The sequence below is a fragment of the Neolamprologus brichardi genome, chromosome 6 (assembly GCF_056152115.1).
Source record: "Neolamprologus brichardi isolate AB-2024 chromosome 6, ASM5615211v1, whole genome shotgun sequence".
NCBI lineage: Eukaryota > Metazoa > Chordata > Actinopteri > Cichliformes > Cichlidae > Neolamprologus > Neolamprologus brichardi.
The window spans coordinates 2399815-2413970 of record NC_142109.1 but is presented as its reverse complement, the minus strand read 5'-3'; the positions used below and the strand labels follow the sequence as shown (position 1 = coordinate 2413970).

The following is a 14156-nucleotide window of genomic DNA, read 5'->3' as shown; positions in this document are numbered from 1 at the left end:
CTTGGGCTCCGCTCCTAAATAATAGCTGAATTTGTCAAAATAATCTGAAATTCTTCATTACTTTTTGGTTCTTCTGCACAAAATAAAGCATTTCTAATTCTTGTTTTGCAAATGTTTTAGCACAGATGGGCAAAAGGACTCTGCTTGCTGCACATGTCTTTGTCTTTAAAACACATTATCAGTTGAATAGTTTAACTCTCTAAAATATACTTTAATTTCATGTGTAATATTTGTCACATGTCAAAGAAAATCTTTACAAATTCAAAATCTCTATAATCTTTCTATGCACAATAAACTTTGAATATGTATGTTGTAAAGCATATTTTTAAAGCCTGAGCACTGGTGGATCAAAAATAAATCTATAACGCAACATTAACATGGAGGAACTGCTCATACAAACATTTTGTAGCCTGTGAAATATGCAGGGAGGATGTGTGGCAGTAAATAAAGGGAGGACAACAGAATGCATGAAGGTGCATAAAAGTGCAAAGGATTGATGTAGCATGCACGGTAGCTTTTCTTGTGTTACCTTGTAAGAGGACATCAGGCGGGAGGTCAGAGAAAATCTGTGACCAAATAGACAGTGACTCAGCCCTTCTGTGCTATTGCACTGTAGCACTCTATTGCAGACAGTGTTGGGGAGTAACGGAATACATGTACCGCCGTTACGTATTTAAAATACAAAATATGAGTAACTGTATTCCGTTACAGTTACCGTTTAAAAAGGTGGTATTTAGAATACAGTTACTTTGTTGAAATAAACGGATTACACGGTGGTACTTTCCTGTTTCATATTGTGGCGGGTCAGGACTGTTTGGGTTTTGTTTGACAGCTACGTTCTGTTGCTCCAGGCGGCAGCGTTACGGTTGCCATGGTTACAGGGTGACGCTCTCTCTCTGCGTGTTTCCTGGGTGAGAGAGGCCTTTTTGTTGTTGTTGTTGTGCTAAGCTAATAGGCAGAATGCTACAGGCATAGCTCTAAAGAATGTAGCATCATAGGCAGTGTAGTCCGTGCTGCAGGGAGAATGGACTGCCATACCCGTTATGTGTCTGTGAGCGAGGGAGGGAGAAAAAGAAAAAGTACGAGCTGTCATCGAGCAGAAACGGGAGCTGGAAGCATGTAAATATAATAATAACCACTGCAGCCAAGAAGAGTGCCTGACGAGCCCAGTTGTAAGTAAGCTATTAAGACTCGACTGTACACCGTGTTCGTGTTTTCCTCCAAAAACAATAAGTTCCGTTGGAGCAGCCTTTCAACGCCTCTCTCTCACAAGCAAAGTTGACCCAGACAACAAAGTAAAGCTATTTTTTGGCTACGACCCCGACACAGAACCCACCGTATTAGCCAGAGGTCCCTTTACTATGGTTCGGAGCCGCGGACCTTCAGTAACAGTAATAAATCACAGCAATAGTACATTCATGTAGTTGTAAACAGCATGATAATATATTAAGTAATCCAAAGTATTCAGAATATGTTACTCTCATTGAGTAACGTAGCGGAATACGTTACAGAATACATTTTGGGACATGTATTCTGTAATGGAATACATTTTAAAAGTAACCTTCCCAACACTGATTGCAGATAATAGTCCTGTTTTGGTTTGATACTTCGGGTATGGATAATGTGCATGCACATTGAAGTAATGTGTCAGTTTTCTGGTTACTGTGCTTGACTGTGATGTGTGACCACTGAAGGAAAAGTGCATTTTTCCTTTCAATTCATGCAAATTAAATCCCACTTTTGCTTTACAAATTAGAATGTAAAACTTTCCGCCCTTGAAATCAGCATTTGATAATTAGTTACTTTCAGCAAAAATCTCTGACACAACTTCACCTACTTCCAAGGTGCATGGAGAGGATGATAGAATTCCCAATGCAGGAACTCCAGCAACACTTAAGGGAAGATGAACAACTTTAATAATTGACCAACGCGCTTCGGCTTGTGGCCTTCATCGGGGTCATAGTAAAACATTGTAGAAAATTGCTTAAATACAAGACAGGAAACAGAAAAAATAATTCAAATTAACCAATCACGCATGTGTTATTTTGAGACAGGTGGGGATTATGTCTCCCCCCCATCCTCATCATTAATGATCTAGTCCAGTATTTACTTGGGCGTGACTTAACCAATTAACCAATGCCTACCTGTTATATCAGAATCAGAATCAGAATACTTTATTAATCCCAGAGGAAGTTAGGGTTACAGCAGGCGGCACGCTAATGGCGCATGCGCACTTACAAAGGAACCTTCTGACCAACTTTACACAAACATCACATTAGGGAGACATGTCAGAAAGGTAGGCTGATAGGGAAAAAACAACAAAAATACATGACATGAGGTAAGAGGAGGAGAAAAAAAAACTCCACTCAGACTGAGCTCCTAGTGGGAGAACAGTTTGATAACAGAAAAAACACCTCAGCACAAAAAGCACATGACTATCAATACACCATAGAAACACAAGACAAGCAACAGGGGCAGGTAAAGGGTAAGAGAGAGCCGGTGTAGACAGCGCATCCGGTCCTGCAGCATGTCTGTGCTGGTCCAGCCGACTTCCATCTTCCCCGGTAGGGCACAAGCATCGAAGGTGTTTGGAAAGGGAGGGGGGATCAGTGTGTGCATATCAGTGTATGTGTGTGTGTGTCAGCTGATCTATAATTAGTTACTTTGACAGACAGTAGTCGTCAGTTGTCTTCACCACCACTTCGCTGTCATTAAAGCATTTCTACACTGTCAGCCAGACAAAATAGTTTGGTTTTACACAATGTTAAGACTACTTTTGACTTTGTTGACTTTCATTTACACAATGTTTCTGACACACACACTGGGGTGAGCAAGCTTTGCATTTAACCGATGGTCTACTGCAGGGGCGATTCTAGGATCAGAGCTTTGGGGGTGCTAAGCACCCAGAGAGCTGCCCAGCCAGGCAAGATAAACCTGTCTCTGTCAGTCCCTGCATCCTTAAATATCTCCAGTTGTCCCGAGTCCTCTCTGACTGTCTCCTTGGTGCATTTAAACCCCTGTTCCTCCCTGTCCTCATCGTCTGTTGTCTTCGTCTCCGTTATCAGTCAACATAATTTTACGATCTCTGTGCAAGTCTGCAAATTTCTTTATTAAATCATAAGATTCTTAAATTCCTCAAGTTTCTCTGTGCCTGGGTCCTCGTCACAAAACATGACATCACTGTTTTGTACATTTTAACACAATTTAATCCCCACATTTGTGAAAGAAAAGCAAAACACTTTTTTGAAAAGTTTGTAACAAAACCATCAAATCTGATAAAGGTTATTTAAATGCTGCAAAAGAAGAATGGATTGGAATAAAAAAAAAATACTTATCCTAACCTTAATTACTGGGGAAGAATAATGAATGATGCTCATAGTGAGTAAAAAGTAAACTGAGTGCATTTTTTGGACAGAGATTCACTTTTAATGTGTATGTATAATACAATACAGATAAAAAACACTCCCAAAACAAATTATTACAAATAAATTATTACAAAATATTAATAAAAAACTATAAAAATTGAGGCAACTTTGCCTGTGGTAGAATGTATACAATGTATGAAAAAATCTTTACTGCAGATACTAATTTTACTAATTTAATAATACTAATTTTGTGTTGTAAGATTTATGAGTTTCATGCTTTCATAGTGGTACTTGGGAGAGCTTTACATTTTTATCAGGTGGTCCACACTGTAAAAAGTGTGAGAAACACTGATAAGTGTATGTGTGCTTTTGGAAAAAATTTAAAGATGCAGTATTTTGAAACAAGCTTAAAATATTTTTAGAATATAAACAGAGCATCTGCTTCTCTTTACAGCCACTCACTCCACCAGGGCAGTTTGGCTCTTTCTGATAGTGTGCAAATGTGATGTACGTACTGCGGCAGTCATACAGACAAGTGGACTGTCCAAAAGCTGGCCTTCCTATTACTGGCTGAGGTTTTAGAAGAGTTGTGGCTGAACCACATAAAATATATCATTAATTTTAATCTCCCGGATCAATGATAATGTTATGTTGGAATGTTGTTAAAGAGGGTCAAAATGTTTCAACCCAGTTTGTTTTGCAGATTCTGTATAGCAGCTTTAATATAGGGAGAACACAACTTCCAGATTGTATGAATAAAATCTTTTTTTTTTCTTTTTGTCAGTTTAACAGTTTCTGCCTGTCACTGTTCCCTGTCTGTTTTCTTACCTGTTTCTTCCTCACCTTGTACTTTCTCCTCACGTTCCCCTCTTTCCTCTCTCCCTCTTTGGACTGACAATCATACATAAATAGATTGTATTCAATTAGATGAAAATTTACATAAATATGAAAAAAAAAACTATTTAGATCACTAACAAAGAGTCCTCTCTCAGTGTACTTTCAACCAAAAGGCAAATAACCAAACCACATGAACATCTAATAAAAGATATACACATTGAAACACTGATCCAACATTATTCTTGATTAACGGATCATTTGATTTTACATTTTTACCTGAATGTGGCTCCTTTTTTTGAAAAAACTTCCTTATATCCATTATGAACCTGGCTGTCTCTCTGTACACAAACGCGCACACACACACACACACACACACACACACACAACAGGAGTTATAAGGTTAATGGGCATTCAGTCAGTTAGCTAGTTAGTATCCATTTCAAACAGGACAGTGGTATCAACAGCAGGCTATTGAGTTTTAGATTTTAAATAGGTTATATAAATTTCAATGGGAGCAACACGACGGCCAAATGTCGCTGATTTTACTACAGAGCAGGGCGGATTATAGGGTAGCAAACATCGTGGGAAAACACGTTTTCAACACTGCAGGTTACCTGGAGTAATGTTTTTCAGCTAAAAAGAAACATGGTCTGACTCCTACCTAACTATATTAAGAGTAACTGAAGGTTAAATGCAGCTAATATGTCCTGTTTTAAGCCAGGCACTTCCACCTCCGCTCTGCTGCGTCTCAGCCACCATCGCTCTGGCAGCAACCGCGCTAGAGCCAGAGCAGGGGAGAGTCGAGCTGGAACAAACCATTTTGGGAGGGGGGAGGGGTTATGTATACTTTTGTTGTTAAAATCTTAAGTCTCAACCAAGTACTGAATGCTTTTTATATTTTTAGTAGTGTGTCACATAAACAGCAAATATTGTCAAAAAAAGGAAGAAATCTTTGGGGGTGCTTTGATTCATTTTGGGGGTGCTGAAGCACCCCCAAAAATGGGCTAAAATCGCCCCTGGTCTACTGCTACATGTATGAGCAGTTTAAAGAGCTGCAACTTCAGTGCTAAGAGCTTCAAAAATAATGTGCCAAAGTAAGTGAGGCAGAAATATAAATGGACGCACAATGGAGAGAACTTTAGCTTTCTACAGTGAACATGGCAATGTTTTGGCAATGACCCTATACTTGACCCTGTGTTCAAGATCAAATCCTTCTAACTTGTCATGGGCTGGGTCGTGTGACCCAGTGTTTGAGTTTTATGTGTTTTTGTATCCATTTTTGATCTAGTTAATTTCTTAGTTGCTTCTGTCATCTCCCCCTGTACTCAGTCTCCTTGATTCGTGCGTCCTGTCATGTCATGTCTGTGTGGTTATGTTAAGTTCATGTCATGATTTATCTTCATGTCTTTGGGTTTCCTGTTTTATTTTGAAAGAGTCTGGTGTTCTTTGTTCACTGCATTTAGATTTACTCTCCCCCTGCTGTAATTATGTTTCATTCTAGTCAGCTGTGTCCTCATGTGTCTCCACTTCCCCTGATCACCTCATGTGTGTATTTAGTCCTCAGTCTTGCTGTGTTCAGTGTCGTATCGTCTGTGTTCTCACCTCCATGTTTTCACGGTCAGTCTTTGCAGTGATCATAATAGTCTCTGAGTCTTCTTAGTTTGTCACAGTACTAGTTTTCCCAGTTTAGTTATAGTCTAGTTTAGTCACGCTATCCCTGCTTTGTTTGTACACTTTGTCTTCAGCCATAATCTGAACTATGTGTTAATAGACCTCTCTGTATTGAATCATATCTGTTATTAATCTCTGTCTCTCTTCCACAGCATGTCTTTTATCCTGTCTTCCTTCTCTCACCCCAACCGGTCGCAGCAGATGGCCGCCCCTCCCTGAGCCTGGTTCTGCCGGAGGTTTCTTCCTGTTAAAAGGGAGTTTTTCCTTCCCACTGTCGCCAAAGTGCTTGCTCATAGGGGGTCATGTGATTGTTGGGCTTTTCTCTGTATCTATGAAGCGCCTTGAGGCGACATTTGTTGTGATTTGGCGCTATATAAATAAAATTGAATTGAATTGAATTGAATAATAAAGGCTCGCTTTCTGTTAAGTTCACTCCCGTCTACTCACTTGTGTACGCACCTGGGTCCATCACACACACCACCGCACGGCCTGTCTCTGCAGACCATGACATAACTAATATGCACTAAAAACAATTGACATTATTACCAAACCCTAAACCTATCCCTAGGTCCTGGGTTTAGGTTTGGAATGATCACCAAGGTTTAGTGCTACTATGCCATTATATTCACACCATTCAGAGTAAGAGCAGACTGCATTGTTCTTGGCATTAACAACCATTGTCCAGAGCAGTGTTTTGCTGTGTGCATACAACAACAAAATAGCACAATACTGCTGTTTATTTGGGGGGTTTAATGCCTTTATTTTGAAGTAATATCTTCTAAAATATCTAGAGTGTGTCTAATAATAATGTATCAACATTGTATAAAATAAAATCGTGTACATTCAAGCAACTGATTCACATGCTTTTAGTTGTTTGGCAGGAGGAGGTGTGTTTTGTATAAAGTAAATTCAGGGTTTCTATATGAAATACTCAAAGCACTTGTTCCTCTCATCATCCATTTCCTGGGTCTCAATCTCAAACTTCTTCATGGCAATGAAATACTGAATAAACGGCTCCCCGAGGGCACTGCGGATGACATGATCCTCCCCCAGCACCTCCAGAGCTTCGTCAAGCTTTACTGGAATGGTGAACTCCCTCTGTTGGCTAGGGGCTTTGTTAAGACTGCTTTCAACATTCAGGTTTCTTCTGATACCATCCAGTCCTGCAGCCACTGTAGCTGCAAGAACAATGTAAGGGTTGGCCATGGCTGAGCCCAGCTTGTTGTCAATGTGCGTCTCCCTCCCGCCGTGACACTTGATGTTGAAGGAGCTGCTGTTATCATTGCTGCCACAAGTGGCATACAGCAACCGCTTGGGATCTTTGATGGTTTTGGCAATGTGACTTCTGCAACCCAGGCCGGGGGACATCAAACAGCTCAGGGCAGCAGAGTGGGTCAGGAGGCCTGCCAACCATTTTCTACCAATCTCAGACACCTCGCCTGCTTTCTCTCCACTGTGGAAAAGACTCCGTCGCCCATTAGCATCCCACAGGCTATGAGAGAGCACCCCAGCATTGTATAGACCATCGTCAGTAAAAAAGCTGGCAATGTAGCTGTGTTTGCGAGCCATTTCTTTGATGCCGGTGCGGAAGGTGAAGGCGCTATCAGCGGCAGCAATCCCAAACTCTGGCCTCAGGTTGATCTCCATCTGCCCAGGGCCACTTGCAGAAGCAATGCTGTCTATGTCAGCCCCCATGCAGTACATGCTGTCCACTAGCTGCTGGAAGAAAGGCAGGTCATGGTTGCTGAGCAGGGTTGTGGCAGGAAACAGGAGTGTCTTTGGTCCAATCCGGTCCGGCGCTCCGAGTACACAACATTCATAGGTGAAGGATGAGTGCAGGGAGAAACCCAGGCTTTGGAGCTGACCGAGAAGCTGCTTGGCAATGAGGCGAGGCGAAGTGCGAAGGGGGCTTCCGGTCACGGTGCATGGGTCGCATATGACCCGTGCTGTTTGTTCAGCCCAGGGTAGGACCCTAAAAGTCGAAAGGTCAGGGATCAGAAGGACATCACTACTGAAGTTGGCGGTGTTTGCATTGTCCACTTCACTGCTTTGTGGGCTCAGGGTTAGCTCCAAATAGCTTCTTGGCATTGGTACCCCATATAGTGCTTTCTCCTGTGAGTGAAACATATGCATTAAAGCACTTCTCACCTTTCGTTAGAAGAGATAGATAGATAGATAGATAGATAGATAGATAGATGGGTAGATAGATAGATAGATAGATAGAGATAGATAGATAGATGGGTAGATAGATAGATAGATAGATAGATGGGTAGATGGATAGATGGGTAGATGGATAGATGGGTAGATAGATAGATAGATAGATAGATAGATAGATAGATAGATAGATAGATAGATAGATAGATAGATAGATAGAGATAGATAGATGGGTAGATAGATAGATAGAGATAGATAGATGGGTAGATAGATAGATAGATAGATGGGTAGATAGATGGATAGATAGATGGGTAGATGGATAGATGGGTAGATGGGTAGATAGATAGATAGATAGATAGATAGATAGATGGGTAGATGGATAGATGGGTAGATGGGTAGATAGATAGATAGATAGATAGATAGATGGGTAGATAGATGGGTAGATAGATAGATAGATAGATGGATAGATAGATGGGTAGATAGATAGATAGATAGATAGATGGGTAGATAGATAGATAGATAGATAGATAGAGATAGATAGATAGATGGGTAGATAGATGGGTAGATAGATAGATAGATGGGTAGATAGATAGATAGATAGATAGATAGATAGATAGATGGGTAGATGGGTAGATAGATGGGTAGATAGATAGATAGATAGATGGGTAGATAGATGGGTAGATAGATAGATAGATAGATAGATAGATGGGTAGATGGGTAGATAGATAGATAGATAGATAGATAGATAGATAGATAGATAGATAGATAGATGTGCATTACATGGAAGAAGCGAACAGGTACTGTCTTGGACCTTGACACCCCATGGAGGTCAGTAGCTTCAAAGCGGACGAAGTTGATATTGTCGCGTGCTATTTGTTGTTTAATTTGCTCCATGGCTGCAATGAACCTCTGGTTCCCAGAGATCTCAATAGTGTCTTTTCCGTTATCTGCGGGAAACAGTTTGAAATATTTGCAAAAACATTTAAGAATCTTTCATTTTAAATATAAAGTGTCACACTTTTGAAAGAAAAAAACACATGTTGTTTTTTTAAGTCAGAGATTTCATAATCAAGTTCAAGTAGCATCATCAGGACCACCCTAGACAAGCCACAATGATCTGGTTTAAGATAAGTTTCAAAACAGTGACAGTTTGTCCACAGGCAGCACAGTCAGGTGGATATTACAGCATAAAAAACCTCACTGTTAGTCACTGAATGTAATACAATGAGCAGAGAAAACCAAATCCCACCAAAAAAATCCTTAAGCTAGACCTCATTTATCTACTGTTGTCCCAGATTCTCTTAAATGTAGAATAATGAGAGTTTATAACAACACGAATTTGTTTATTTTGATTAAATTACCTTTAAGAAGGTTTTAAATCGTATGAACTTTCCAAAAACAAAAATGTGTCCATTTTTATATTCAACACAATGAGAAATATTCAGTATTCAGCTTTTATGAGCAAGTAATTTCTAATCATTTTCCGTGAGCAGAAAGGTATCATTCCAAGTCGAATTATTTGCCAAATATATACTTTTTCAACATAAAATTTTTCTTCCTTTCCATCAAGAACAGCGTAACTAAATCTAATCCAACTTCACCAACCTGTATGAGAACCTCCAGTCTCTCCCCAGGAGCCACCGCTCACATATGTGTGGGTCCTGACTTCAGGCTGCCTATTTGTGTTGGCACTGAACCTGAACGAGCTGGATGAATCCATGGTGGAAGGCAGCTGAATAGATGTGCTATCTCTGGATCTGGGCCCCCTTCTGGAAGCATCAGAGTGTGGTTTGAAGGTGCTGAACCCCCTGTGAGAGTTTCCATCATCCTGCCGTCCGTCCGTCCCTCCACCACTAGTGCTGCTTCCGTGGAGATACGTGTAGGGACTCCCTGGTTTCCCCTCATGTCTTTCCCGGATACTGAGCAGGGGACTGACCCTCAGGATGGTCTTCAGCTCTTCCATGGTCTGCCTTGGAACAGCCATTTTATCATAGGACAACCTGGTTTGACATGATGCCTCTGTGGTCCAGTCGTCCCCAGCGTCAGCTTCATCCACAGAGGGATCATCAACTTGCTCTGGGGGCTGGTGAGGCAGAGGGCCAATGGAGATAACTGTGGGAGTGTTGGGATTTACTGGTGTACCGACGGGACCGTGGATGATGGATGGGCCACCTCCTCTGCTATTCCAATCCATCGGAGGCACATACTTCCCAGTCACCCTGACTCCTTTCTTGCTGCCTAGACTCATCCCGGTGCCATCTATTTGGTCGTTGCTTCTATTTCGGCCTTCCTGGAAAACAAACAATGGCTCTGTCAGAATAATGGTAAGAGAAGGTCAAGTTATGCATGAAAAATATTACCAAGAAGCGTAAGCAATCAAATCTGAAATCATATTGAATGAAAAAAGATTTCTAAATTAAAAATACAATACTCCAGGTATTTTAAAAAAGTGAAGTAATATATATGAAAACCCTACAAATGGACGTTGCTCAATTAAATTCAAATCCAAAATGTAAATGTCAAGTTGTTACCTTGAAATCTTCAGAGTCATTCATTTCGTTTTTTGTACTCATGTACTGGGATTTGGATATTGATAGCCCCCCCTGTGAAAGAGCTTCACTCGCACATTAATTTTTATAGACAATTGGTACAATGATGACGGATTAGAAAATTCTTTCTGCCCCACAAAACAGCCACGAGAATCCAGCTGGAAACTGACATCAGCCGGCCACTGGTGGACACTGAAGCACTGCTGCTTTGAGCTCATTGGTTGTTTCCGAGAACAATTCAGTGGCGCTTTTGTGTCGCCGCAGAGTAAAACTGCAGAGCTCAGCAGTTCTGTGTGTGTTTCCAGAAAGATATGGGAAAAGTATTTATTCCACACAGTTATAGAGAGCAGACAATAGCAGCTGATACTGACAGTCTAAGCATTTAAGAACTGCTACAGGGCAGCGCGACACCAGCAACATAATTTTCTTAAGTACTCAATAATAAATGGTGCCACTTTCTAATGTGTTTTATATTTAAATGCGGTGCCACAATATCTAAGAGTACTATTAAAACAATTGTAAAAGTGGTACTAAATTATAATTTAAAAATAAACCATACGCCTAAATCATTACAGCCATTAATTTCAACTTACTAAAGCAGATAAAACATGTGGATCAGTTGGCTGCTACGCATTCTGGGGGTTTTCAGTGAATCACAAAACAATCTTTCTTATTTTCCATTCCACCTTTTAAGACAAAAATCTTGTCTTTAAACTGCTCAAAAATGTTCAACTTTGTACCACTTAGATCAAGTACCACCTACTGCATGTGATACACTTGTTACTGCTGATACAGCCAAGTCAAGGGATGTGTTACATTTATTTAATATATAACTTTATTGAAATATGACCAAAAAAATCATGATGAGTATGTTAAGCTTTTTTATGCAGCTGTTTTTTATCCTTTCGATATAAGTTAACCTGTCATTCCAAACAGCGGGTAGTCAAAACTGCGCCTATATATATAAGTATTTTTATTTTTTGTCATTTACATTTACATTATTATTATTTTTTATAACAGTAAAAAGTTCATGTGGAGTCTGAAATTAAAAAAATAGCAACATATTTTTTAGCTCTTTGGCAACAGCAGGAAGGAAAAACTCCCTTTTAACAGGAAGAAACCAGGCTCAGGGAGGGGCGGGGCCATCTGCTGTGACCGGTTGGGAGAGAGAAGGAAGACAGGATAAAAGACATGCTGTGGAAGAGAGACAGAGGTTAATAACAAGCATGATTCAATGCAGAGAGGTCTATTAACACACAGTGAGTGAGAAAGGTGACTGGAAAGGAAAAACTCAATGCATCATGGGAATCCCCCGGCAGCCTACATCTATTGCAGCATAACTAAGGGAGGATTCAGGGTCACCTGGTCCAGCCCTAACTATATGCTTTAGCAAAAAGGAAAGTTTTAAGCCTAATCTTAAAAGTAGAGATAGTGTCTGTCTCCTGAATCCAAACTGGAAGCTGGTTCCACAGAAGAGGGGCCTGAAAACTGAAGGCTCTGCCTCCCATTCTACTTTTAAATACTCTAGGAACAACAAGTAAGCCTGCAGAGCGGGAGCGAAGTGCTCTAATAGGGTGATATGGTACTACAAGGTCATTAAGATAAGATGGGGCCTGATTATTTAAGACCTTGTATGTGAGGAGCAGGATTTTGAATTGAATTCTGGATTTAACAGGAAGCCAATGAAGGGAAGCCAAAACAGGAGAAATCTGCTCTCTCTTTCTAGTCCCTGTCAGGACTCTTGCTGCAGCATTTTGGATTAGCTGAAGGCTTTTCAGTGAGTTTTTTGGACATCCTGATAATAATGAATTGCAGTCGTCCAGCCTGGAAGTAATAAATGCATGAACTAGTTTTTCAGCGTCACTCTGAGACAGGATATTTCTAATTTTAGAGATGTTGCGCAAATGGAAGAATGCAGTCTTACATATTTGTTTAATATGTGCGTTGAAGGACATGTCCTGGTCAAAAATGACTCCAAGGTTCGTCACAGTGTTACTGGAGGCCAAGGTAATGCCATCCAGAGTAAGAATCTGCTTAGATACCATATTTCTAAGCTTTTCAGCGCCGAGTACAATGACCTCAGTTTTATCTGAATTAAGGAGCAGAAAGTTAGCGGCCATCCAGGTCTTTATGTCTTTAAGACATTCCTGCAGTTTAACTAATTGGTGTGTGTTATCTAGCTTCATTGATAAATAAAGTTGGGTGTTATTTACATAGCAGTGAAAATGTATGCTATGTCTTCTGATGATACTGCCTAAGGCTCAGAGTCGGGCAGCTCAGCGTTGCTGAAAAACTGTACTTCAGTGCGGTTATCTAAAAATGGGGTACATCCCAGATCCGGTCCTGTCTGGACCCATGACATATTCATATATGTCATATATACCCTATTCTTTGTTTCTTCCTTTCTGGAACTCTTCCCACATATGTGGCTTTTGTTTTTTGTTTTTCTTTTGTTTTTTGTTTTTTTTTTGGGGGGGGGGGTTTGTTTTTTTGTTTTGTTTTTTTTCTGTCTGTTCGTTTGTTTCTTTATGCTGCACTGTTGTTATCGTAAACTTAAAACTAAATATATTTTTTTAAAAAGATACTGCCTAAGGGAAGCATGTATAATGTAAACAGAATTGGTCCTAGCACGGAACCCTGTGGAACCCCATAATTAACATTCTGTGTGAAGAGGACTGTTAGGTTTTGTATTGTTGATTGTCATTTATGCTTAGAAATATCTACTTATATATGCTTAGAGTTTTATAATTAGTTGTAGATTGGTAGAGGTTTGATCCTTAATAGTCTGCAAACTTGTCGTACCTTGTCTTATTGTTTTATGGTAGGATAAACGTAGCTATATCTGTTTTAGTCTAAGTGCCTTTTGTTTAGATGAACTGCTGGACTTCCAGACCAGCAGGTTTAGGGAAGTCTTTATGGGGTCATACTCTGACACCCCCCCCCCCCCCCCCCCACACACACACACACACACACACACGCACGCACAGGCAAGGTACTCTTTGTTTGTATGTAGACGTCGTATGTTAATGAACCTATGTATATTCATGTAACCTCAATAAAAGAGCGGTGTTACGGGGGAGCGGGCGAGAGCAACTGGGGTCAAGCAAAGGAATGCCGTTTGTCCGGTTCTCTCCCGTGCACGAGAAACATGAAGAACTTTGCCTACTCGTGTCTTGTTTTGCTGTGTAGCAAATTGTCCTTAACGTTCCAGCGAATAGGTTTATGCTACAAACCTATCAAGGACTTTCCATTTACATCAACAACTTAGATAGATATGATACAAACCACTGTAGAGCAGTACTTGTAATACCTACAGCACGCTCTGATCGTTGATCAGTTAAAAATCACAAATTTGATTTTAAAAAATCTACATTAATTTTGATAATTCATGTATGTTACTTTTCTCAATAATCTTTATAAGAATTCATTTTAAAACTTAAGGTATGAGTGCAGTATGTATTTTACCACAAAATATTGATGAACGAGTGACTCGATGATACCTTAATCAATGCTGGCTACGATGAAGTCATCATGATCAGGATTTTTTCAACTGTTTTTCTATTTTTTGTTACCTGCACAC

At 40.2% G+C, this 14156-nt stretch overlaps 1 protein-coding gene across 1 annotated transcript; it reads right to left on the bottom strand.

Annotated features, from left to right (window-relative positions):
- Window positions 1–6622: 6622 nt before the first annotated feature.
- Window positions 6623–10721, bottom strand: lgsn (lengsin, lens protein with glutamine synthetase domain). Its single transcript, XM_006806133.3, has 4 exons — window positions 10559–10721; window positions 9633–10317; window positions 8808–8974; window positions 6623–7985 (listed from the first exon to the last, which is right to left on the bottom strand). The coding sequence occupies exons 1-4, from the start codon at window positions 10598–10600 to the stop codon at window positions 6792–6794; spliced, it is 2088 nt and encodes a 695-aa protein (XP_006806196.1). The 5' UTR covers window positions 10601–10721; the 3' UTR covers window positions 6623–6791.
- Between the last annotated feature and the right edge of the window lie 3435 nt (window positions 10722–14156).